The sequence below is a fragment of the Molothrus aeneus genome, chromosome 7 (assembly GCF_037042795.1).
Source record: "Molothrus aeneus isolate 106 chromosome 7, BPBGC_Maene_1.0, whole genome shotgun sequence".
NCBI classification, from domain to species: domain Eukaryota; kingdom Metazoa; phylum Chordata; class Aves; order Passeriformes; family Icteridae; genus Molothrus; species Molothrus aeneus.
The window spans coordinates 8,367,674-8,393,175 of record NC_089652.1 but is presented as its reverse complement, the minus strand read 5'-3'; the positions used below and the strand labels follow the sequence as shown (position 1 = coordinate 8,393,175).

Here is a 25,502-nt window from a genome sequence, read left to right as displayed (position 1 = left end):
TGAAATTTAGAGGAATTGAATTTACCCAATGTTTGAGTACCAAAGTTCCTAAAAAAGAATTCTCACTTTATAGTATTAAAAGTTGAAAAACCTCTGAAGAACTCAACAGCGCATCATCCATCACCGTGCTGGTTTTCAAGGACAGTGCATTGGGAGTGATACTGTAAAGGCTGCCCTTAGAAGTTTGTAGGATTCAGAAAGTTTCTTGCCTGTTATCTTAAATAACTGTTCAGCAGAACTGTCCCTAACTACTGCTGTCCCTAATCCAACTGCTGCACAGCACAGTGGCAGAAGGAGTAATTCCAATCTGCAGTGCACAACTGTACACAGCAAAACACAACTCTGATGTGAAAAAACACTGATTCTGATCCTGAGAAGTCAAAATTCATTATCTATTTTTTCATCAATAACTGGAACATTACAATTTTTTAAATTCATTACAAGTGACTCTTTGGTAGCTTCCAGCTTCAGAAGCAAGACACAGCCCGAACTTACTTCTGTTTTTCCTCTTCATTCAAATTCTTCCACTGCTCTTCAATTGTCAGCAGGATGTCATTCATGCTGGTCTTTGGATTATCATCTATCAATTTTGGACGACACTCATGTGTGAAAAATTCAAATGCAGACTTTGGTTTCTTTATTATTTTGCTATTAATTAAGTCATAAGCTGTCACACGTCCAAATTTTTCACTTATCACATTTTTTTTCTTTATGCTTTGATCTGAGCTTTGCGGATCACTGCTTTTTTCACAAGTGTATTCATTTTGCTTATTAACTGTCCCTCCACCTTCAGGAATCAAGATCTTAACAGGTTCCAGCTTGTCTCCTAGAATGTCTTTAAATGCACTTCCCATACTCCAACTATCAGCAGAGATCTCAGGTAAGACTTTAGGGACTAAGGCTTCCTCATTTTTATCTATTTTGTCAATATTATCAGAACTCAAAACATGCTCATTGGCTTTTTTAGACTCGGGGTCCACAGGAACACTATTACTTTGAATATCAGCCATATTCTGTCCATTCTGTTCCTCCTCACGCAATAAATTTAAGGAACTGTCTGGAAAGGCATCACTCTTAGAAGCCTCTCTTTTGTCCAGGCAACTGTGTACATTATCACCACTAAATGTCTGATGATTTAAGCAGATCTCTGTGTTTTTTCCTGCTTGACAGTTTTGCACATCACTGCTGAGTGAAAGGAATGAAGCATGAGCGTGTAGCTCATCATTTCCAGATGGTCCCATTTCATTAGCAGCCACATCTGTTTGGTCTGTTCTATGAACAAACATGTCTTCTGAGGTAACATCTGTTTTATTACTTTCACCAGGGACTGCAGCAGGTAGTGGCCCATACAGTGATTTCAACACATTTTCAACTGCAAGTAAGACAGATTCCTAGAAAAAAAAAAAAAAAGAAGAAAACACACACACACAAGTGCACCTAAAATGTAACTGTCAGATACCAAGAATATGGAACAATATGCCAAGTGCTCTTATTTGGAATAATCTTTAGACATGTCTGGGCTGATCATTGCATTTCAGTTGTTCACACATTCCTAAAGATTCTGAACTGGACACTTTCAGCTTCAAATATTTTGTGGACATTCTGCTTCACTAGTTTACTCCGATATCACAGAGCAAATTAAATGCTTTCTTTATAACAGGGTTTTGACTTCTTAAACCAGTATCATGTAAAGTTATTCCTACCTTATATGGAGTTAGAAGTTTACAGCCAAAACAGGTGCACAGCAACATCCAATTTCATGTGGATGTGCTTTCATGGTCCATGTTTCCAATTCAACTTTGCACCAAGTGATGGAAATGAGCAAGATAAAAAACCCAAACCCATAAAAAAATAAAAAGAAATTAAAAAAAAAGAAAAGAGAGAAAAGAAACTCCAACCCTTTTTCCAATGCCAAAGGAAAACTAGATCAAGTGTAAAAATGCTGTATTAATTTTCATACAAGTGACCCTCAACAGGCAGGACACTGACAAGAATAACACAGACAAATACAAAAGGTTTTTATGAATAAGAGGATTAACATATTGGTGTGACTACCTATATTCACTTTGAGTAAGCACATTAATAACCACCAATGCAACCTTTCTAATTTTGTGGCACTTAACTGATGTCATCAATAATATATCACACATAATGACAAAATAGTGCTTTGATGAGAAATAAACTCCCCTCCTGCCCACCGCCACCTTAATGGTGGTGTTGAAACAGTGATTACTTGGTTTAAATACGAAGTTAAGCATCAATTTATACAGGGCCACATAACATAATTCCACTTAGCTTCTCTCCCTGTAAAGCCATCTGAAACCAAAGTGGTACATGCATATATCTGACAGCATCAAAACCTCTGAAATGAACTGGGAAACTAATTTTGAAGAATCCCCCAGCTAGCCTGTTTAGTACTTTTGGTTCAAAACAGTGCTCTGACAAAGGCAAGCTGTCATGTAACTAAAAAAAACCCCAAAAACCCAGTGACAGTGTTTATGTTTGAACATTCTGGTAGTTCCAGGGCCCTTATCATGCTTATGTAAGGACTGACAACTCAGAAACAGAACAAACCTTAATTACCTTATAATGCAGCATAACTTGTGTTTTATCAGGTGTTACATTCACATCCACAGCAGAGGCAGGTACAGTAATATTCAAGAAGAAAACAGGATATAAACGAGTACAGTCCTTTTGTGTCACCTGACTGTAGTACTGTCGAATTAACTAGAGATTGATGTAATAAAGAGATGTCAGTAAAGGCAATAAAATAGGCAAAAATGCACAGAAACAAAATCTGACATTATAAAAGCATAATTGGTTTGCTGGTTTTGTCGGTTTTTCAACTTAAAGAAATGCTTAAAAGGTCCTCATTTCATGTATGCCAGAATAATCACCAAAAGGCCAGTTCCTGGTGGTTTCCATGCCTTCATAGCATGGAGATAAATGTGATATATAGCCTATTTTCCACGCAGGGCACTGTATTTTTACTTTGTGTGCTGAATCCCACCTTGAATCCTGTCTTCCTTGCTCTTGTTAAGGAACCATCTCTGTCATGGGATTCAAACTAAGCTTTGAACTCCCAGAAGTGCCAGGCACATCAAATAATACATGGAGATGGATTACCTTATTCAGCATTTAACACACCAACATAAGTTCAGGGTTTACATACACAAAGCTTTGCCTGCCAATTGAAAACTGTCATTGTGTCCACTTTAAAACCTGCAGGAACACTTTGGCATAAGCATGATTTTCTTCCCTGGTGATGACAAGGATTAGGACAGCAAGGCTGCTCCAAGTGAAGTGCTGCAAGGTTCAGTAGTGAGAGAAACCCAAGAGTATCAAATTCTGCCTACACGATGCCTAGCTGTAGCCAATGCTGCTGCACTATCACTTTCATTTCTACCCAATGCATACACAAATTTAAAGGGAAAGCATGGGTGCTTGCTTGGTAAGCTCACAGCTGGAAGTGGACAAAATCAGAATTCCCTTATAGGGAATTGCACAGGTGATTTCTACAGGCTAATACAAAGAATCAGCTATTCTGGTATCTTGCATAAAGCATCTGAAAATAATTTTGTTAAACAACAGGAGGTTGTTAACACAACCTCCAGCTCTGTGGTCTGACTGCAGCAAATGGAATAGAACTGAAGCACCAGCAGTGTCAGACTGGTGGAGGGGCTTTCTGTTGTAAATGCTAGTATTTTCACCTGTAATACTCTAAACTGTTGCATGAGGGAAAAAAAGTTGTAGATTGCTTAGGTGTCTCTGTCCTCAAAGAAATCACATTTCTATTCCTTGAATTAAAAGCTAGAGGATGTTACCTTCAGTATTTCCTTCTGAAGAACCGGACGATTATTTATAAAAATGAAACTCCTTTCTGAACTTGAAAGGCTTGTCAAAGAAGTATCTGAGTCAGCTTTTGGGAGAAATCCAGAAAGATTTATCTACAATGATAAAACAAAGACAGTGCAAAAGTCTTTTAAAGAACTCAAAATGTTTTTTTTATAAAGGTGAGATAGTAAAACAAAATTGTATGGGAGTCCAAGTCATTCAAATGCATGCACTGCTTCTTGACAGCTACAATATACAAAGATAAAGACAGTTAGAGGGAAAAAAAATAAGAAAGATGGGTTTGTATCTATTTCCCTTGGTCAATTTATTGACTTATGTCCCATTTGGACTGCCAGTTGCAGCAGGATGCTGCCTGGAGCTGAGACTGTGGAGAGCCAGGCCAGCAGCTCTTGGCTTGCTGACTGTGGGGTTGCCAACCTAAGCCTTGTCCAAGCCAAAGGCACAGAGTGCTGCCCAACCTGGCCAGGGCAGCAGTGAACCACCCCTACAGGGAAAGCCCAAAACACACAATCCCTCCTTCTCTATGTAGAGAGCACCTTAAATAGCCTGTCACAGGGCATTTATTCAGGGCACCTAAATTTACCTACGCCACCTGTATCCAAATCATCTGACTCTCAAGAGTGCTGAGCACCCACGATTCACAGGCTGCAGCAGAACCTGTGAGCACAGCACTGCCAGGGAGCCTTGGAAACAGCACATGATTTGTGTACCTAACATGAACTCCAAGTTTTAAGATTTTTCTGTTGAGATTCTTTAACAGGTTTTTCAGGTCAAAATAAGGCTGATGACTCGTGCTGCTTGTCTCATCTCTTCCCCCTCTCCCTCACTAAGCAACTTTGAAACTGTTGGATGGATTTCAAATCAATCTGATAAAGAAGCAGAAATCCCAAAGATGTATTTCCACAATTCCTCTGATAACTGACAGCTGTTTGGAGAGAACAGCCTCAAGATAATGACCTTTCTAAAGAAAAGGCAATTGGAACTTTTCAAAAGCCAGGAACGGCAGCATGCAAGAAACGACATCCTGGGCATCCCACATCCTGCCCCACACACTGCCCTTCTCCACCTGCCCAAACTAACAGGTGAAAGAACACTGGGGCAGCATGAGGATTTTGGAGATATGAGAAAGTCTGGAGAATGTTCTGGTAGCAGGGTGGATCACTGAACACAGAAATGAGTCCTCATAAGCTCTGCTTTTGGCAGAACCCCTTGTATTTGCTAAAATCCAAATTATCATGCATTTGAAATGGAATTTAAGATCCATGGGACTTGGCCTACCCTTCCCATTCATCTACGTCACGCAGCTATCTGCTCATGTGCTCCCTTATTCCCTCCTGACCTTGGACCAAGCATTCTGTGCTAAAGCTGGCGTGTTCTGGTCAGCAACGTCGCAAAGAACCAAACACCACTGGTCAAATTAAAGAGGTGTCAAGTATCTGTTGGATGATTATCAGAAAACAACATGCAGCACTTTGAGATTTTATTCTGCAGCTTTAGCACATCCTCCCTCAATGTTCCTCTGTGCTTCTTTTTCTAATTCACAAATATTTGTACGAGTCTTTCACTTCCAACAATATTTTTATATACAGAAAACATTAAAACAAAACTGAAAGTCTCTAAATAACTCATTTAACAAGTTGACAGATTTAGAAATGGCTGACTGCTGTTACTATTTACAGCCATGCAGAATATCAGTATGCTCATTAAAAGTTATCTACAATTTATAATAATAGTCTTAGTAGAATTTTCATATATGAAAGTATATGAAGTATGCAGACAAAATTACAGAGACTAGAATATATTAATGAAACTTTGATTTCATACTAGATCAACTGTTTTCAAAATTAATACTTTAAAAAAACTACAACTTCTATATTCCTTAAAATATATCTGTGACAGGTGGACAGCAGAATGCCTTTCTTTTATACTTATCTTTCTCCCAGTGGCACATGTAGCTGCTAAACAGCCTCCACAGGAAGACACTAGGGAAATTTCCTGTGTGAAAGTTTTCAGCCCAAATAAATCTATCCATTTACAAGACTGGGGATCTGAAAATTTTAAAAAGTTGTTTCAGTTCCTTATTTTCTTGGTTTTATTTTTATTTTACACATAGCTCCCAAGTTTGCATGCTCCAAAGCTAATTTGAAATGTGTTCCTGTTTCATTCAGTGCCCATAATGGAGATGTTTTAATGAAGTCCAGTCTTTAAAATCCCTGGATCACTTGTTGAAGAAATTTTAACTCTGCAGTAAGGAACAGCAAGATTAGTTTTGTCTTCAGAGCAGACCCTGCAGCAAAGGAACAGGCAGCTACACAATGAACAAACAGGAGTTAAAAGAGTTAAAGAGCTGCCCTATGGTCTGTTTAGCAAACAAGAGACAGACTGAATGGGAAGGAAAAAAAGCAGTATATGCCTTGCCCTTAAATACCTGCTCCAATACCTGCACACAAGGGAGGAAAAAATGATTACACAGGCAACTTAACTCTGTCACTCCGTAGTGTTTGGCTGCCTAGTTTAGAAATGTCCACAGTTTCTGAACGTCAACATTGTGCATGGATCACTTATACACCTATAAATGATGCACATGGTATTTTACACACTATTTAGAGACAGAGAGAGAGATGGAATGTTCCCCAACTTCTATTCAAGGAATATGGATGCCTCACGATATAGCAGAGAAGTAATGTGAGAACCTAAGTGCCTCCTCCAAACTAGTCCCTTCTAGATACCCCCTCATCTTCCCTTTGGAGCCCCCTGCACGTGTCCTGGGGGCACATCCAAGGTACATTCAGGTAAGAATAGCTCTGGATGTTCAGTTCAGACATAAACAAATGAAACTTTGTAAAGTACAAGAAGTGACTTTGCTTTGTTCCCCCTCATTCTACTGCATATATAAAAGCACTCCGGCAAACAAAGATTTAAGTCTGAATAATGCTATTAAGCTGCACATATAAACAGTGAGACCTTAAAATCTGAATAATATTACTGTGCACCGTGGTGAATGCAGCACTGGTAAGTTGTGTCTAAGAGCCATTGTGACTTGACAGGGATTCATCTCATCCTGTCAAGGTTTACTACCACGTGATACAGGAAAATGCAGCTTACAAGGTTCAAAGGTAGCAAGATTCTCCTTTAATAAAAAATTTCTCCAACAAGAATGGAAGCAGAATAAAAAATTTTTGAAAATATTAGACAAAGGAGGGTATCATGGAGAATTCCCTCATTTTCAGAAGGGGAAAAAGAAGCCAAGAACACAGAATTTTTTGAAAATTTTAAAGTGTTTAGTTGAAATACGTGTTTGGTGGAAGTTTTGAATAACTTGCCCTTCTAAGTATGTGTTCCTTTCACTGCTCAGGTGCCCCCACTGAAATTGAGGGAATACTCTTTAGAGTACAAGGCTAAGAGGCCACAAAGATGAGAACCATCTAAATGCTCAGATATTAATGAGAGCACAACCTGCCTGTGGGCCAGGAATCCCGAGACAGCTCTGAGCAATCAGCAATTCTGCATTTGTCATCACAACTGTTTTTACTGCCATTTGATCAGTGCCACATGAGTCCTGACGAGGTGATTCTTGGAGTGGATTTTCAATCACCAAACCAATTAATTTTACGGAGAGGACAGTAATAGAATCAAATGCATTAATCAGATGTCAATCTGGAGACACACCTTCTTCTTCGAAGTCTCCTTCTTTTTGAGTATTTCTTTATCTCTCTTCATTGAGAGACCTGAAGTGAATTTGGGATAAGGAAGTTAAAACTCACCTCAGGATATTCGCAGCAGTGTTGAAAAGGTACCATACTGCTCATAACGGCTGTTCCCAGAACTGACATACAGGCCATTTTGTGATCTGATACCCTGGTCTTCTGCCAAATAACTGCCTGAAACAAATGGCACAGAGTCAAATTTTTGACATTATATTTGTTGAACTCATGTCATGTCTATGAACATGCATATGCAACTGCACTCACACTGTATATGTAACATTCTGTACCTTGACCCTCTGAAAATCACAACTTTCAGTGTTAACAGACTCGATATGGTACCTTTTGACACGTCTTCTCATACTCTGTTACTTATTCAGACACACAGCAATTGGAAAACTAAGCAAAGCTTGTATTCATGCATGTTTTGTGGCTCTTCTGGACTTCTGTACCTGAGGGCAACTGTTAAAAACCAAGTCAATGCAAATATTACTTCTCCACTTAGATATACAGCAGTGGGATTTGTGCTTTTCCTGAGCAGTTAAAGTATCTCTCACAGGCTGGTCAATATTTGAAAGTGGGGACTGCAATGTTTGAGTTACTTATACCAAAGAGCTTGTTTCAGTAGAAATCAGGCTATTAGCTGTCCATCCATAGCTCACATCTGGATACTCTAGGTCTGTGATAAGCCTGCCATATAGAAAGAAAAGCAGTTTCTAAGGAACTATATATTAGGAAAGCGGTTATTTGTCCAATGAAAACTTTTACAAGTTAGAAGGATGAAGGACCATCTGCTGTATTAGCTACATGTCTTGAAATATAATTACAAAGACTTAATAAATACAGTAAGGCAATATGAACTGCAACTTGCAACAGAAGTTACTTGTCAAGTCTATTTATGCATACAGAAGGTATTACTTACTTTGGGAGGTGAAATTTTGTCTATCACTAATGAGAACTCCTATGCCAAATAGTCACAAATTTAATTCTGAATCTGCTGACTTTCTTTGCTGTGTATCAACAAAAAAAATGTTATCCTTGGTTGGTTTTCTGCTTCTAGGTAACTGAGACTGCTACACTCAGGTCCACTTCATTTTTGCCACTGTTAGCTGCCTGAGTGTATTCAAGGTTTTCCTTTAAATACAGAAGGAAAAATAATGCAGCATGTTGCATTTTAAATTGGATGTTACAGTGCTGTTGAAATTTATATTTTCAGTAGGTATCCAATAAATAGGTGTCCAATAAATTCAAAATAAGCTCACAGTATTCAAGTACATGCTGTTAAGTGAAAGGGTGGCGAGAGAGCAAAAAATACACAAGCACCCATCTCAAGAAATGCTATACATAGCCTTAAAATTCCACCTGTCCAGTGGAATATTTGCTGGCCTTCAGGGGTGAATTCCACAGAAGAACACAGTTCTCCTGGAACATGATATTCCCTTCCTACAGGACAGGTGGAATTGTAAAGCTTTGAGACTGTTGACCCTAAACTATTCCCCAGATCTTTAATTTTCCAGTTCCACTACATTCTGCAGCAATTGTGAAGTGGGGCTTTTTAGTCCTGCCTGAATGTAATTCATCTCCTACAGAGCAGCCTGACAGCCCTTTGCACATGCTGGATCATAGCTTGGTTATTCCACAGTGAGGTGAACCTCTCAAACATAAAACACAATTTACATCAGGGGGCAGGGAACAGAAAAAGGGGAGAAGTGAGTAAGGAGAGCCACAGGTTGGGTGTCCACAGCTCTGGCAGGGAGTACCCCCGTGCTCCAGAGCAGGCAGAGGTAAAGGACAGCCCAGGGCTGCCTCAGCCTCTCTCCTCTACACCTGCTCTAAGCCTCCTCAAAGACACTCTGGAGTGATGAAAGAATCTGTCCTCTTCTTTATAGCTCCTCTTATAAAACATATCCTGTACTGCTTCTATTTTAAAATTGATTACTTAAAATGGAAACAGAAAGTGCCAAGTGATTTTTTTCTTTACTGGATGTATTTTAAATTAAATGCATGTGACCAAACTGAGAAAGACACTTGTTACATGACTAACATAAACATCATGCTGTTTATTTTCGGGTATCCTAGTGTGATGCTGCAGGTACAGATATAAATCTTAGTTGCTGTTTAATGCAAGGTTATTACACAGCTTGACCTGCTAGAATGGCTGATACTCAGGACTTTGAAAAGATCACTTGAGTAAGGTGGTTTTAAGAAAGCTGTGGAAAATGAGAATTTATTAAATGCAAACTTGCTAAAAGTAGATACTGTAATAGGTTCAGATTAGTTTTTTAAATAGTCATATACTCACCAGATACTCAGTACTACAGACAGAATTTTAGGAAATAGTTATCACTGTGGGTTAAATTACAGTCACAAACTAAAGAGGCCATGCAACTCCTAAATTTCTATACTATATAAAGACAGAATAGAATGTGTATTCATTTCTAGCCCTGACTGCACATTATGAAGCAACAACATAGGAAGAGCTGGTAATTTACGGAAAATTATTTTTCTAGATTGCCCAGATGTATCAACAGGCATTAAAAAAATCAGAGAAACAATGCCTGTTCCGTTTCATTTATTTTGGAAAGTGTTGCCATGAGGTTCCTGCATTACCCTATTTTTCTAACCTTGCTTATACCCTTTAGTTTAGCTAAAAATACACCCCTCTCACACACCCCCCATATTTTTTCTAGGTCATATAAAGCGGGTGTCTAGGATGAGCCAAGGAAGAATCTGACTCTAGTCAGTATGATGATGCTGCAGAAACAGCCTACTCAAAGATATATTATTACATATGGCCCATCTTAGATTCTGCAAGAGCTAGCCAAATATATTCCACCTCTCTGCTTCATTGAAGGGGATTGCATGATCCAGATCTTTCAAAATGTCCTAATGAATATAAAATCTATTGCACATATGCAGAAGATAATGATGTGGGTGTCTGTGTGTACCTATTCCTCCACCCCATGCAGCCCTAGAACACAGGCATAGTTTAGGAGGATGACAATGTACACTCCAACCTAAATGATTGTATGACTCCATGCACACACAGACTAGGTAGCTGTTATTTCAGGATGAACACATATAGTGCAGAAGGATTCCTTGAAAAATGTGTGAAGTGCAGAGAAAGAGTGTGCAACCTCTTCCCACTGGGGTCCCTCCTATACAGGACTAGAGAGAATTAAGAGTTGCTCAGTATTTGTTTCTTGAAAGACCCCAAGGAAAGAACAGAGAAAAAAAAAAGTTGATCTGCATCCCTAACCATCCTTTATATTTTAGAGTTTCTACCAGCAGCTACAGTGATTTGCAATCCCAGATAAAAGGAAAATCTTAATTAGAGGTGGGACCAGACACTGGGACCACGTTTCCAACTGCGGCTACTTCAGCACAATTACAATGCTGAGAGTTAAACCAGCTCATTTCATTTACCTTATTACTACATAATGGCAGTACACTTAAAGTAGAGTTTTAGTACCCAAACCCCACCTATTTTCTTTATTTCATGACAGTCATATTATTCACCCTGTAATAAGGTTTGGGAGTGTTCAAGTCTAGTTGAGCAAGCAGTTGTACATGAGCTGTAGGCTGGTAACGTAACTTGAGTTAGCTCTTTAGAAGAGAACTGCATTTCATAGTCTCTAGTTTTGTGCTACATGCTTCAAAAATCTTGTCACCCTGGCATCTGAGATCTCACTGCAGATAACTCTTTGGGCCAGTATGTTCCTCAGCTTCTTGACCTAAAACCTAATAGCTTATTAGGTTTCAATTGGAAGCATTGCTGCCTACCTGTTGAGAGTACACAAACAGGAACAAAACTAGGCAGCAATATCCCAAGACTGAATTGAACCCAAGGGCAACAAAACCACATCCTCCAATACTATATCTATAACCTCTTCATCTTAATGATGCACAGACACCCAGCTCCAAGGGCTGGCACACTCTGCAGTGGAAGAAAACTCATCTGCTAAGTTTAAAACTGATCAATGTGAAGTCCTCACCACATTCTTTAGAATGCCAGCCTTGAGAAGCGCTGCTGTTTTTCAGCTCCATGCCTTAACTGGTGTCCTGTTTTAAAACCAGTGGTAAGTTACCCTACTAAAAGGGAACCCTTACATAAACTGCCCTTGAAAACAGAAATCACAATTTTTTTTCAATTTAGCTTATTAAAAAATTAGGCAACTAATCAATTATTTTCCTAGATATTTTACACTCACCCCTAAGGCATCAGTTGCCCCCTCCATTTGTATATGATGCTGGGACAATTACCAGTGGAGATATAGTGCAGTACAGAAACTCAAGGCACCATTTTTCCCCTCATCAGATGCAGCTACATACCTGTCTATCCCATGGCATCACATATTAGAGCTATCAAGGGGATTTGTTGAAAGACAGTTACGTTCCACAGCACTGTTCATTCTACAAATTCCGGTGTATTCCTTAGTCAGATATCCCTTTCATGACACAAGAACATCCTCCCAACAAAAAGACTGTCTTGAGCATGACACAGTGGAGAAATGCTTGGATTTGGGAGTTAGGAGGTAAGTTAGGAGAGGAGCTAACAGATATTACAAGGAGCCAAGGATCTTCATCTGGTAACACCTGTCTTCAAAGCCTTTCAAGAATTCCAAAGACTCTTGAGAGTCACATGCTTTTTGATTGCTTTAATCACACATGTACAGCCACGGGTGTTCAGAGAACCTCATCCCCTCTTATGACCAGGTGATCCACCCAGTGGATGAGGGGAAGGCTGTGGATAGAACCTTAACTTCAGTAAAGTTCTAGGCACTGTCTCCCACAGCATTCTCCTGGAGAAACCATGGCTTGGACAGGTGCACTCTTCTTGGATGCACCCTGTCTGGATGGCCAAGCCCAGAGAGTGGTAGTGAATGGAATGAAATGCAGTTGGCAACTCGTCACTACTGGTGTTCTCCAGGGCTCAGAATCAGGGCCAGGCCTGTTTAACATATTTTCCAATTATCTGGAGAAGGGGACTGAGTGTACCCTCAGGCAGTTTGCAGGCAACATCTAGTTGGGAGGGACTGTTGATCTGCTGGAGGGCAGGAAGGCTCTGCAGAGGGATCTGGACAGGCTGAATTGATGGGCCAAGGCCAGTGGTGTGAAGTTCAACAAGATGAAGTGCCAGGTCCTGAACTTGGATCACAACCCCCTGCAGCACTATGGGCTGGGGGAAGAGGGGCTATTAAGGTGCCCACTGGAAAAGGACCGGAGGGTGCTGGTTGACTGCAGCTGAACATGAGTCAGTGTGTGGCCAAGAAGACCAATAGCATTCTGCCCTCTATCAGGAATAGTGCAGCCAGCAGGACCAGGACAGTGATCGTCTTTCTGTACTCAGCACTGGTCACACCACACCCCATGTCCCGTGTGCAGTCTTGGGCCCCTCACTACAAAAAAGACATGGAGGTGCTGGAGTGTGTCCAGAGAAGGGCAGTGAAGCTAGAACACAAGTGAGATGAGGAGAGCCTGAGGGAGCTGGGGGTGTTTAGCCTGAGAAAAGGAGGCTCAGAGGCCATCTTATTGCTCACTACCTCACAGGCGGTCATAGCCAGGTAGGGTTCAGGCTCTTCTCCCATGCAAGCAGCAAAAGCACAAGGAGAAATGGCCTCAAGGCGCACCAGGGAGGTCCAGGTTAGGTGTTAGGAAAAATTTCTTCATGGCAAGAGTGATTAGGCATTGGAACAGGCTCCCCTGGGAAGTGGTGGAGTCACCATCCCTGGGAGTGTTCAAACAATGAGCAGACGTGGCACTTCACAATGAGGTTTACTGGGCACAGTGGTATCTGGTCAAAGGTTGGACCTGATGCTCTTTGAGGTCTTTTCCAACCTTAATGATTCTCAGACTCTATGAAAAGGTTCTTTCCCTCAGAGGGTGGTTGGGCACTGAAACAGACCCTCCAGGCCTGTGGTCACAGCACCAAGCATGACAGAGTTCGAGAAGCATTTGGACAACACTCTCACACACATGATGGGATTCTTGGAGCATCCTGTGCAGGAACAGCAGTTGCACTCAATGATCCCTGTGGGTCCCTTCCAACTCAAGATATTCTAAGATTCTATTAGATTCCACTTCCCTAGCAGGAGGAAAAAACAAATAAAGCCTCCTAAACAATCAAACTACTGTCAACACCCAGTTTCCAACCCAAAACTGTGATTCAGAAAATGTACAACATCACAGTGAATTCTATTTAAACAAAGGAAGGTTTTAAAGCCCTTTGTAAAACAGCAGTTAACAAAAATAACATATATAACAGTGACAAAGTACATTGCTAAAGAAGAGGGAAAATTCCCATGCAGCTTTGGAAACATCCTTTTTTATCACGTACCTTTTTAAGCCGACAGTGTGAGTGCAAAAGCCTTGCAAAGGCACATCTCAGATTCTGCAATACACACCGCATATGTGAAACAGTAATTGTTTTGAGATTTTTGACATATACTGTGCTGTCATTTGTAAAAAGTGATGGATGAGAAACTGGAAACCTCAAGGAATTAGTAATAGGATATAAAGCATTTCACCTCTGGGTCACCAGTTCAAATTCAACCAGGTTGGTAGTGACCAAAAGTAGTTACCATCTGGCAGCTGTTCTCTGGCTGATGTAAATTGAGTTGAGGGTCTCAGCGCATTTCCTAGTGGACAGGTGTCCTCAGCACAAAAAAACACCATAATTAACTCTCTGTTTGGCTTTCTCAGCAAAGCCACTGAACAACGAATAGAAGGAAAGACTGAGCTGTATTCCAGGTTAGAATGGAAGCATGCTGGCTGCAGAGCACTGCAGATTCTTAATCATAATTCCTCTTTATATTTTAAGACACACAGATTAGGGAGGGATTTCATTCATCATCATTACATTAAACAGAGTAGCCTTTCCAATTCAAGATAGAGTTTGTGTGCTGCTATTTCTGTTCAATTCAGATTTTTTTTTAAACATGCAGTTACAGCAGACTTTGGAAACACAATGAATGAATGCAAAGTATACTGCCATTATTAAAAATGGTAAATTTACCCTAACGCACTCCCTCTCTAAAAATTCAGACTTATTACAGAAGACAGGGACACAGAAATAAACCCTGGATTTGGATTATTTCATACAAACTGGTGGTTAAGATTATGCAACTTTGGAAAATAGAGGAGACTTACTGTAAAGAAAACAAAGATGACATCCTTTAAGTCAACACCACTGACGAAAGAGGTTTTGGGGAAGATACTACTCACAGTTATTACAAGACTTTTTAAATGGACTTTGCATCCAAAAGTTCTGACTCATGACTCTCTTAAGAAACAAACAAGAAACAGTTTTAGGCAGAACTGCGTGTGACCAAGCTTCAAATGTTATGTGTGAGAAACACTGGGAAAAAAAATTCACTTATGCCAAGTTTTCCACAACAGGAACTGGAAAATTTACTGAGCCTACTTATGGTCCATCTGTACTTTGCACAAGACATGGGACCACTTGTGCACCCTATGACCTGCTGATAGGCACCATCTAAACCATCTGTTGCTGAATTTTTTTGGCTCTACTATATCTAATATTGTTAAAATAAGTATAGCTCCTGGATGCCCGTGCTCATTTTGGCATTTGTGGAATAAAGACAACTGAAACAGAATTAAAGCATTCCCTATCACCAGTCTTACAAAACACTGATGAAATACCCTTTTATTTCTTCAACATCAGTGGTTTATAGAGCCTGAGCTGAGGGCTACTGGTATTAAACAAAGAAGAGTGTGAAAACTGCAGTTCTAGAGAAGAGCTGGAACTACTAAAAGCTGTGTTTTACCACCTTGGGTAAAACACAGCCAGAGCTCACAGGTTGCTAGAACACAGCATTTGGGGCTGAAGGGTTTGAGGCAGTTTAAGCAGTAGCTGACTTTGAAATGTTCTTAACACGCCTTCAGATAACATTAACTTTAAATAAACTTGCTGAATACTCATGTAAATTATTTCCATTTGGCTGTCTCATTATTCAATATGCTTTCAAGGAACATGGTGATGAAAGAAGAAAAATACCTCTTTCTAACATAACCATACTGGCAAGAGGATCAACATTATCAGTATTCAAAGAATGTCTTGGCAGGATAAACCTTCATAAAAAGAAGGAGCACTAGCTAATCCAAGTTGTCAAAATAGCAATAGTACCTCAAGGCTTGATCTGCAAAGTGATTCATTATTTATTGCTAATGCAAACAAAACATTCTGAGCAGAAACAGCAATTGAGTGTTTCCTATCTTGGAAAGCAACTGATGGAGACTCCACAATAAATAAATCTGAGGAGGAATAGAGAATATCTATTTTCTTACCCACTAAAAATCAACCAAAGGCTGGATGAGGTGGTTCTTTTCTGTGAAGAACCACACTTAACAGCAATCAATATTTTCCAAACTAACACAGACATGAAATGTAGGAAGAAAAAAAAATTTCTGGAAATGTCATTCGAAAGCATAAGACACACACCTTTTGAAAAAACTCAATCAGACATGGTGGAAATTCACTATGCAATGTAGCATGCATGCTAAAACCATCTATACTTCAGCAGCTCAAAATAAGTTTCTGCTGGAATTCATCAGGCAAGCATTTTCAGATGCCTAACCTCAGCTTCAGCCTTACTCATTCCTCCCCAATAAAGCCAGGGCTATGCTTTCACAGAATCACAGAATAGTTTGGGTTGAAAGGGCCCTTGCAGATCTCTGGATCCAACTCCCCAGCCATGGGCATGTTTCTCAAGACCTGCTGCTCAAACCCCATCCAACCCACCATTTTCCTTCAACTTCATATAAAATACAGGGCTGTAAAAACTGGGGGGATTTGGTTTTCCTGGGGGAGGGTTGTTTTTAGTTTTGTTCTCTGGCATGGCTTTTTTTTTTTTTTTTAAGTATCGGTTTTGTAATTTATTTAGAAAACTTCCTTGAAATACATTTTTATTTACCTTTCTCACTTACTATATTTTCTAGTCTTTCAATCCATCTTTCTTTGTCTCCTACTGTAATAGTTAATCTCTGCTATCTTCTTGCCCTTTTAAGCCCAGGAACCTGACTGTACTCTCAAGGTGTACCTTCTTCCATTGCAACAGAAAGTACTGGTTCAGCCTCAAGAATTTGGGATCCTAACAAGTCCTCTGAATAATTGCATATACAATTTGTCTTTTAAATGAACACATCACCTATGAGTTACATAAAAAAATAAAGCTATTCTAAGAAGTTGATTCTTTCTTCTAGTATATTTCTAACAAAAATATAACAAACACACAAATAAAATCACCAAGGACACTATTCAGCAGAGTATTACTATAGCACAAATATGCTGTAGTGTCTGTATGGAAAAAACACTTTCCTGATCCAAATTGGCTATTGTAATGACAACAGTATTTAGCATATAAAGGCAAAAGAAGTAAAGAATATTCACATTCTGTGATAATCTAAAACAAATGCACCACTGATGTACTGCAAGTTGCTACACACTGGAAATTCAGAATTTCAAATCTTTTAAAAGATGTGATACAACAGACGACTTTTTATTTTGCACAGAATGCCAACAGCAGTAGAAAGACAGGAATCTGAATACTAACTTTATAAAGCTTAGTTCAGTTTTTAACTTTCAGACTATATTAAAGTATCTCCACATGCACAGAGACAGACCACACTTTCTGTCTACTTAAGCCTTTAATTTTCTTGTCTCAGTAATGGCTACTGAGCGACCTCTTGTGATGAAACGTTTGAGCACTTTCTCACTTCTTTTCCTCTTTTTAAAAAATAAATTAAATGAACAAAAGGCTGGCAGTGCAAAATGTAAAATACAAAAAACCAGCATCATCTTTATCATTACAATGAATTAAACTTTTTTACCCATTCATATAGTCCCTAAAATTGGGTATTGAAGAATGTACCTCTGAAGCTAATAAGTGAGGTTCCAAAAATCCACAATTTGCAATGGCAACTATCATGCCACCCTTCACACCATTTTTGCAGGAAGTGTTGGGAAAAATACATGTAATCACCTTTTTGGACCTTACTGCCACTGCATTAAAACAAGCAGAGAAAAACCACCCCAAGATACTCAATACTGTGATCAAAGGGATGAAATCAAAATACCATAAAGGAAATAGCATTTGTGACTTGTTGAAGAGGGCAAAAACAAACCACCAAGAAGACAAAATTAGTTTTATTGACCAACATCAGTATTGTGAACCACTGGTAGATATGTCAAGTTGCTCAATACAGTCTTGGATGCAGACACCCCCCAAGATGTCTGGTTTCAAATTCTCAGTGATCTCAATGAAATAAGACTGCAAGTAGCTACTCTTTCTCAGCCTTAAATACTGATTCTGTAGCCAGCTTTAGTTTTTCACAGTATCTACACAGTGATATTTAAAAATACATACATAAATACAATCAAAGCATGTTAAACATGTCCAGAAGAGCAAGGGAAATCTCTTGTCATTTCAGAAAAGTACAGTGCCTTTTCCTACTCCCACTGCAAAGGAACTGAAGTGTGAATGTTTGATAGATGGGTTAACTGATCAAGTCTCAGTGAGCATGACAAATATCAACAAACAGCATTATTGTACAACAGGAACAGAATTGCTGAGGGATCTGGCCACGAGATGTCACTCTCTACTTTGTGGCAACTTGGAAATTCATTAGCACAGCCTCCCCCTCGGAGGTGTAAAAAGCCAGGGTACAGCCAATGAAATCTGTTCTGTTAAATTTGGGTCAGGTTAAGGGGAACTGCTCAACATGTCATTTCTATAGCTGTGATGTAGAAGTCCCATTCAGCATGCAGTGAAGTCAAAGTAACCTCCAAGTAACCCCTGCATTCATCCTCTCAAGTTTAACCAAGAGCAATGAGGTCAACTAAATGTTCTTCTTCTAACACGTGACTGTTCTTACACCAACGACACTAATTGTTTTGAACTTTCCAGCCTTTTTAAACAAGATCATTGTCATGTACTGAGCTCTTATGACTCAGAATACAGCAAGCTGCCTGTATGAACTATAGTTTCTATCCAGGTAGACAGTCTAAAATAGTAAGTTTTGCAAGTTTTTTCAGGTGGCTTTGGTTAACACTTTATCAGGCCTGTGGTCTCATAAGATCTCACATGGTTTGCAAAACATCACCACCATCTTTACTAATCACTAGCATGTAAAATAATTTTTATACTTCATATGTCTAGCCAGGCATCTCCTGCAAGAGACCAAAAATACCTGAGACTGAGTTTTAGGAGCTTAACATCAAAATTTGTAGCCATTATAAATATACACCTATGAAAGGATAAAGTAAGTGGAAGTGCAAAACAAAGCTATGATGAAAGAAAAAATTTAGGAATGAAACATTTTGTGTAAGTATCACATGAACTGCATGGGTTCATCAGAAACTGATTCTTAAGACAGTTGACAGATAAAACCTCATTATTACCTTATTATGTGTTAATGTTATCCTCAGGTCTGGTTTTATGATACCATATGCTGTCAGTAGGTCTTGGACTTTTTTCAGTTCTTCCTTGCATTTTCTATTTGTTGAGTAAAACTGCTTTCTTACAGGAAGATTCTTAAACAAACTTAGGACTGTTACTGTAGTACCTGCAAGAAAGTGATAAAAAATAAAGCAGAAATTACACTGAAAGCAAATCAGTGACTGGATATTGAGGATACTATTTTTACTTAAACAGACATGTTTGTATGCTGCTACACTAAATCAGGTTATTAGCATGAGAACAAATATGCCAAATTACCAATCATTCCCCCCCCAAAAGGTATCTCAAGACTTTTGATTCTTCTCCTTTATTTAGAGTTATGACTGCAGCATTAAGCTTTCTTTCATACAAATTAACAACAGCAAGAACCAGCACTAATTAAAGCTGTCTCAATGCATAAGTTAGCTTTCATTAGCAAAATGATTAATTTAAAGACTAGAATCTAATCACACATATCTGGAGGCAAAGGAACACTGTGCTTCATTAAGGGCCTTCACAAGCATTTGCTTTAGGGTAGCACCTGAAGTGCCAAATACCTCTGCTCAAGGTACAGTACACAGTAGGAGGAGGAATATTCATCTACCAACACAACCACATGAATTCCTAGCCCATAAGGATATTGCAAAGCATTAGATATCTCAGAGAATTCAACAATTTCAATGAAAGACACGGCATTGCAACCTGCAGGTGTTCTGGCTGTGGAAAACACTATACAGGGTAAATCTTAAAAAGAATCCTTAGTAAAAATTAGGTACATACTCTTCCTGCAGGTTAGAAAGAACTGTGACTTTGCCTGGTCCTACAGCCACGCTGCTTCCAGCAATTCTTATGTATGGCAGCAGGGCAAGTCTCCCTCCTTTATGCAAGGATTTTGCTACATACAGAAACATTATTTTGGTCCTGAAGAAATCTCTCATATACTTACACAGACTAGGAGCATTTAATTTTTACAGGTTTTATTTCCCCTGTCAGCTTGAAGAAGTGAGTCAGAGAAGGAGAAACTAGTTTATAATTACAATCTAGAACAGCTTCCAAGAGGTATAATTTCTTACGCTATGACAACACATTCTCAGCTGACAGACACAAGGCATGAAAGGTTTACAGCTGCAAAGATTTCATACTCAGCCTTTAAGTACCCAACAGGTATTTCAACATCAGATAGAGCCTCAGAGAAACACAAAATACACCTGTCACCTTGCAACACCAGAACAGTGATAGCCTACCTTGCCCAAGATGGGAAGGCTTTTTAGAGGTTACACGTCCATTGCTATCCAAAGCATACTGAATGCTAAAATCATCAGCAGCTGTCTTTGTTGTGACCAAAACCTGAAGAGAGTGATGTAAAAAAACCTATGTTAATCAGAGATAGACAAAGTTCAGAATGAGCTTAGATAAGCTTTGCTACCACACTCACCACACAATCTGTTACTTTAGTCACCATAATTACATTTAATTAGTTTATAAAATTTCTCTTGAACAGGTATTTCTTACAGGCACAGAAACATTCAGCATTATTCTGCATGTTTCCTGCCATTTAACTAAAAGTATTTCTATCATGCTGATTCACAAAGCACAGCAATTCCTGCTACCTACAACACACACTGCTCTATCTTCTATGCTAGCACAGATTAAACCAACTTTATCAATTGACAATTCTGCATTTTTACCCTCTGTGAGATAAACACACTATGACAACTTAAATTCATGTGAGATTCCACAAACTTAAAGGCTACTCTCAAACAAACAATATATTTTCTTTCCACACCTAAACATATCTGGCAATCAGTCACAGCAAGTTTTGTAAGCTATTAAGGTAATTCACAGATTGCTTTAGCAAGAGCAGTCATAAATCAGAGTTCAGTTACCAACACTGTGACTAACAGAACCACTGCCCTTTAACTACCTGGAAGACACAGTTTAACACACATACAGAGTTTCAGGATATTTTGGTTTATTTTAGGGTCTCACATGAATCATTCAGCATTCAGTCATGCCCCTGGAGAGAAAAACAATAATTGATTAACTGGGAATTACAGTATTGCAGACCTACTTAAGCCTACTTAAGGGCCAATAGCAAAGTACCTTCAAACTGAAATTTCAGGGGGCAGTTTGAGTAGGCAGAATACAATTAATGCCAGGAGTGTTAATTAACACAATTACTGATACAAGGAGTAATACTTATTAAAGCACTTCATACACTCAGGCCACCTCCCATCTCTTATGAAACGTACCATAGAGCTGATTAGAAGCTCTGAACAGATGGATTCTGCTCTGAGAGCTCATTAGAAGGAACCAATGATTGAGGTCTGTCATCATCTATCAAAACACCAACACTTTTGATAGTATCTTTGGAAATCTCCATCCAAATACACAACCCACTCCTGCTTAGTGCAATGTGAATGCAACCCAAGGTACCAAGGAGTGAAGCTGTACCATCATCTCTCCTGAGCTCAACAGCTGATGGTTCCAACCAGACACAGGCTTTGGTATCTTCCTGCATGATCTAATCTTCAGCAGACTTGCACCAAAAACATGGCCTTGGTGCAGCATGAATTCAGAAAAAGGAAAACATCTGGCAGATGCTGTGCCTTCAGCAGCCTGAACACCTTTCAGATGGTTTTGAACAAACATATTTACTTTTAGCCAACAAGTTAAGTAGCAAATGTCAGTACACTGCCAATCCTCTTAATACAAACACATGGCTCAGACTCAGCTAGGTCAGGTAGCAGGTTCCTGTTTACTCACAGGGACAAAGTTTGTGCAACTGCAGTCACATACATGTCAAAGAGCAATAAGGAGCCCAGCAAGATCTCATGACTGCTGATCACCTAGATAAGAAGGCAGAAATCATTACTGCAATGGTGGCAATGTGGGCCATCAGTTCCCTGAAATGACTTCTCCTGGCCATCACCTGCTGCTCCTTTCTTGATCTACCCTAAATCAAGGAGCAAAGCCGGCCATACTCTTTGACATGATACTCCCTGACACAAAAGGAAAGAAAATACAACACAATCTGTCTGTTACCTGTTCTGACTAAGCAAAATAAACAGAGCACTGTGTGACAGAAAGGCAGGACTGACACAAACAAGAAATTTCTATGACATGGCTTCTGGGGCTGGGGAGAAAAGCAGTCTACACAAGCACATCCCTGGCAAGTCACTGGAACATTTAAACTCTTTGCACAGAATAAAACTTCCATGAACACATACAGACAACAAAAATCGTAACACAAAGGCTCCACATCTATTGCAAGTGCTCACTTCTGATATGCTGCAGATCGATCCCAAAGCTTCCCCACGGAAGCCGTATGTTGTCAGCCTCTCAAGGTCCTCAGAAGAGCTGATTTTTGAGGTGTAGTGTTTGATGGCCATAACTGGGACATCATCAACCTTGATTCCACTGCCATTGTCTCTTACTTCTATTTTGCTAAACCCGTAATTCTCCTGAAAAAAGAACAAAACATGAAGGAGCAGTAAAACAACCAAATTAATTAAGATGTAATTTTGAAGCAGCTAAGGTTACAGTTTCTAACTATCCATACAGAAGTGGAAGCTTTGCTTGTTTGGAGGAACTGAGCAACCATTAAATGTCTCTGTTTAAGGAAAAAAAAAGAGAAGGAAAAATACACCATGTTAGGATAACAGTGATGGTTTCTCTAATTAATAACATAATTCATCTCCTGTGATTTGGAAACAGCAAAACCCAAAAGGAGACCTATAGCTGGAAAGCTGAAGATTTTTTTGTCTCTTTTCACTTCTCTTATCTACTTGGTCTCAATTTTTCTGAAATCACTTGAATGTGGCTCTGCATCCATTGAATTCAGCAGACCCTCACTTCACACCATATTCAGTTTCAATTTTGATTGATGTGATTCCATTACATTTTCTAAGTTCTGCTTTCCAAGTTCAATACCCAGAAGCTGAAATTCTAATGTGGGGCAAGGCATGAATTGTAAGAGTATTAAAAAACCCTGTAAAGAGATACAGTATTTTACAAAAGAAGTAAAGGTTCCCAGAGGCTCTTTTAAAACAGCCTTCAAGGAAGCAAAGTTCAATTTCTGTGATTTACCTTTACATACATGTAAGGCATATTTTACTGAATTCCAGTTTAAATATGTCATTCCAGTAAGCACCAGCATAAATATGGTAAAATTCTGAAGTCCAGATATTTACAACAGCTAAATAAAAGATGAAATTTAGGTTCCGCAACATCTCAAACAAGTGCAGGAAAAAATTCTTCTTTCCAGCTACACTATAGTCTGCACAAGTGAGCAGCCCCCAGAGGAATCACAAGCCAGGAGGAGAAAGTAATCAGAGCTGCAGGATCACTAACTAAGCTTCTTCCACAGAAGCAAGGCTGGCTGTTTGAAAAGATTATGATGCAACACACAAAAAAAATGTGCTGTAGTGTGTAATACATCCAGGTGACCTTACAATTAGTTTTGCTTAGAAAGATTGTCTTAAAACAGTGGCTGCCATCACTGATGCTGGACAGAGCATGTGATGGTGATCACTGAAAGCAGGCTGATTAAACAGAACAAACTTTGCTGTCCTACCTGGGCCTATGCTGAAAACAGTTATGAAAAATTATAATGTACTCTCATTATAAGGTTGTAAAAATTATAATGTTCTCTCACAAGGTTATTTCTTGAAGTAAAAAAAAAAAAAAAAAAGATGCAGGGATCTAAAGAAACCATCTGCATTCACACATAATCTGATTTAGGAAACATCAAAAGCCTCTGAGGCAGGCTCAGAACCACAATACACAAAAAACAACAGACATATGGGTATATTTCACTTTCTGTTTTAATGAATGGTGCAAAAGCTGTCTTCAGGTGAAAAACAATGCTTTTGCTCATGTTTGGGTCAACTTCCTACTGGACAGCAAAACAGAACTAAGCAATACACCTCAGCTGAGCACAAAAACACATAAGGAAATAGAGGCAGGAAACCCTCTACCCTGCTGCTGTATCTGCTAATGAAAGGTATGAGAATTTTACAATGACTCCCTATTTTCCATTCTAATTTTTACCTTCTGACCAGTTAGCTGTTTAAGAAAGGTGAGATTTATCTTGAATCAAAATGTTACATAAATGATTCTCTCTTTCTCTTTTAATCTTATTAATTTTTACTTTTGTGTGTTTTATGTAAATATTATGTAAACATAATTAAGCTTTGTATTTTGTAACACCTTCCTTCATGAGCTGAATCTTACCAAGGTTATGAATCCATGAAATGTTTCAGTTGCTCTGCCAGGTCACTGATGCCAATCAGTATGATTCAGCTTTGGTACACAGTGCAAAGATGCCAAATAACATCACCTATGGCCAATCAAGACTGAAACACCAGCCAAAGCTTCCCACTACAGTTCACCACTGCCAGGACTCTTATCTGAGACCCATTCCATCTGCAGGTTAATTCCTGTCTGTCTGTCTGTCAAAAAGGAATTGTTATCTTTGTTCAAGCAAAATGGATAAACTATGCCCTCCTATTCCATCTGAAAAAGATTAAAACAATGAAAATGCTGCAGCTTCAGGCAAAACCCATCAAGCTGTAAAATGGAATTTCAAAGTTTCTCTTCTCTGTTATGGTTTTGAAGTAATCCAGAATTAATGTGGTCATGGACCTCTATTACATGGTCAGAGTTATTTTAATTTCCCATTAAAAAATACCAGAAAAAATCCATTGTTTTACAGTATTACTGTCTAGAGTTGTACAGAGTGCAGATTTTCTCCTCTCCCCTATTACCCACAGAAGAACAATCATCAAATTTCTTTTAATTGCTGACAACTTGCATAAAGCCATGTTTGTTTGTTTGGAACTACAATGTTTTGGATTGGGCTGGACTGACACAAGAATGTCAGAGTAGTATAGATGACTCATGCACTGAAAATGGTTAAAAATGCTCTTTTTCACTGGGATAAAGCTGGTTACTGTGCTGTGAAACCCACACTAATTAGAGGGCTCTCTCCTCTGCAAGGTTTGTTCCAACCATTCTGGAACACTCCAACACCTTTCTGTTCACTCCTTGCAGCTACTGATCAGCTCCCAGGATCTGATCCCAATACCCTGCACCCCCAAAACTGTGTACACACTACTCACTTTGGAGTTACTCAAGAAGCAAGACACTCTGCAATCTGAATATTGAGAAGACAGAGATTATGAGAGACCATAGCAAAGACAGAACATCTTCAGCTCACTCAAAGTAGTAAAGCAGTAACAAACAAGTTCCTTGGCACCTACAGGAAAATATTCTCACATGGAACAACTCTAGACTCATTCAGAAAATACAGCAGACATGGTCAAGGAAACAAGGAGAAATTGAATTGCCCTCCAAGTTAAGAGCATTTGTCTACCAGTTAATTCAAGAATATCCTATGCATCCACTGTTATTTGCAGAGAAATTGGATACTATCCTGAATACATACATTTATACAGGATATAGTAACACTTCTTTCTTACTAAGC

General features: G+C 39.1%; 1 protein-coding gene across 2 annotated transcripts in view; it reads right to left on the bottom strand.

Moving 5' to 3' along the window:
- The window catches only part of PMS1 (PMS1 homolog 1, mismatch repair system component), a 44,252-nt gene that overhangs the window by 15,597 nt on the left and 3,153 nt on the right, over positions 1–25,502 (bottom strand). For both annotated transcript variants that reach the window (XM_066553154.1, XM_066553155.1), the window contains exons 3-9: positions 22,297–22,479; positions 20,260–20,362; positions 18,979–19,142; positions 7,620–7,736; positions 3,825–3,947; positions 2,584–2,727; positions 496–1,391 (exon numbers count right to left, since the gene is read on the bottom strand). In XM_066553154.1, the coding sequence (XP_066409251.1) occupies positions 496–1,391; positions 2,584–2,727; positions 3,825–3,947; positions 7,620–7,736; positions 18,979–19,142; positions 20,260–20,362; positions 22,297–22,479 (1,730 nt within the window). The remainder of the gene's footprint in view (positions 1–495; positions 1,392–2,583; positions 2,728–3,824; positions 3,948–7,619; positions 7,737–18,978; positions 19,143–20,259; positions 20,363–22,296; positions 22,480–25,502) is intronic.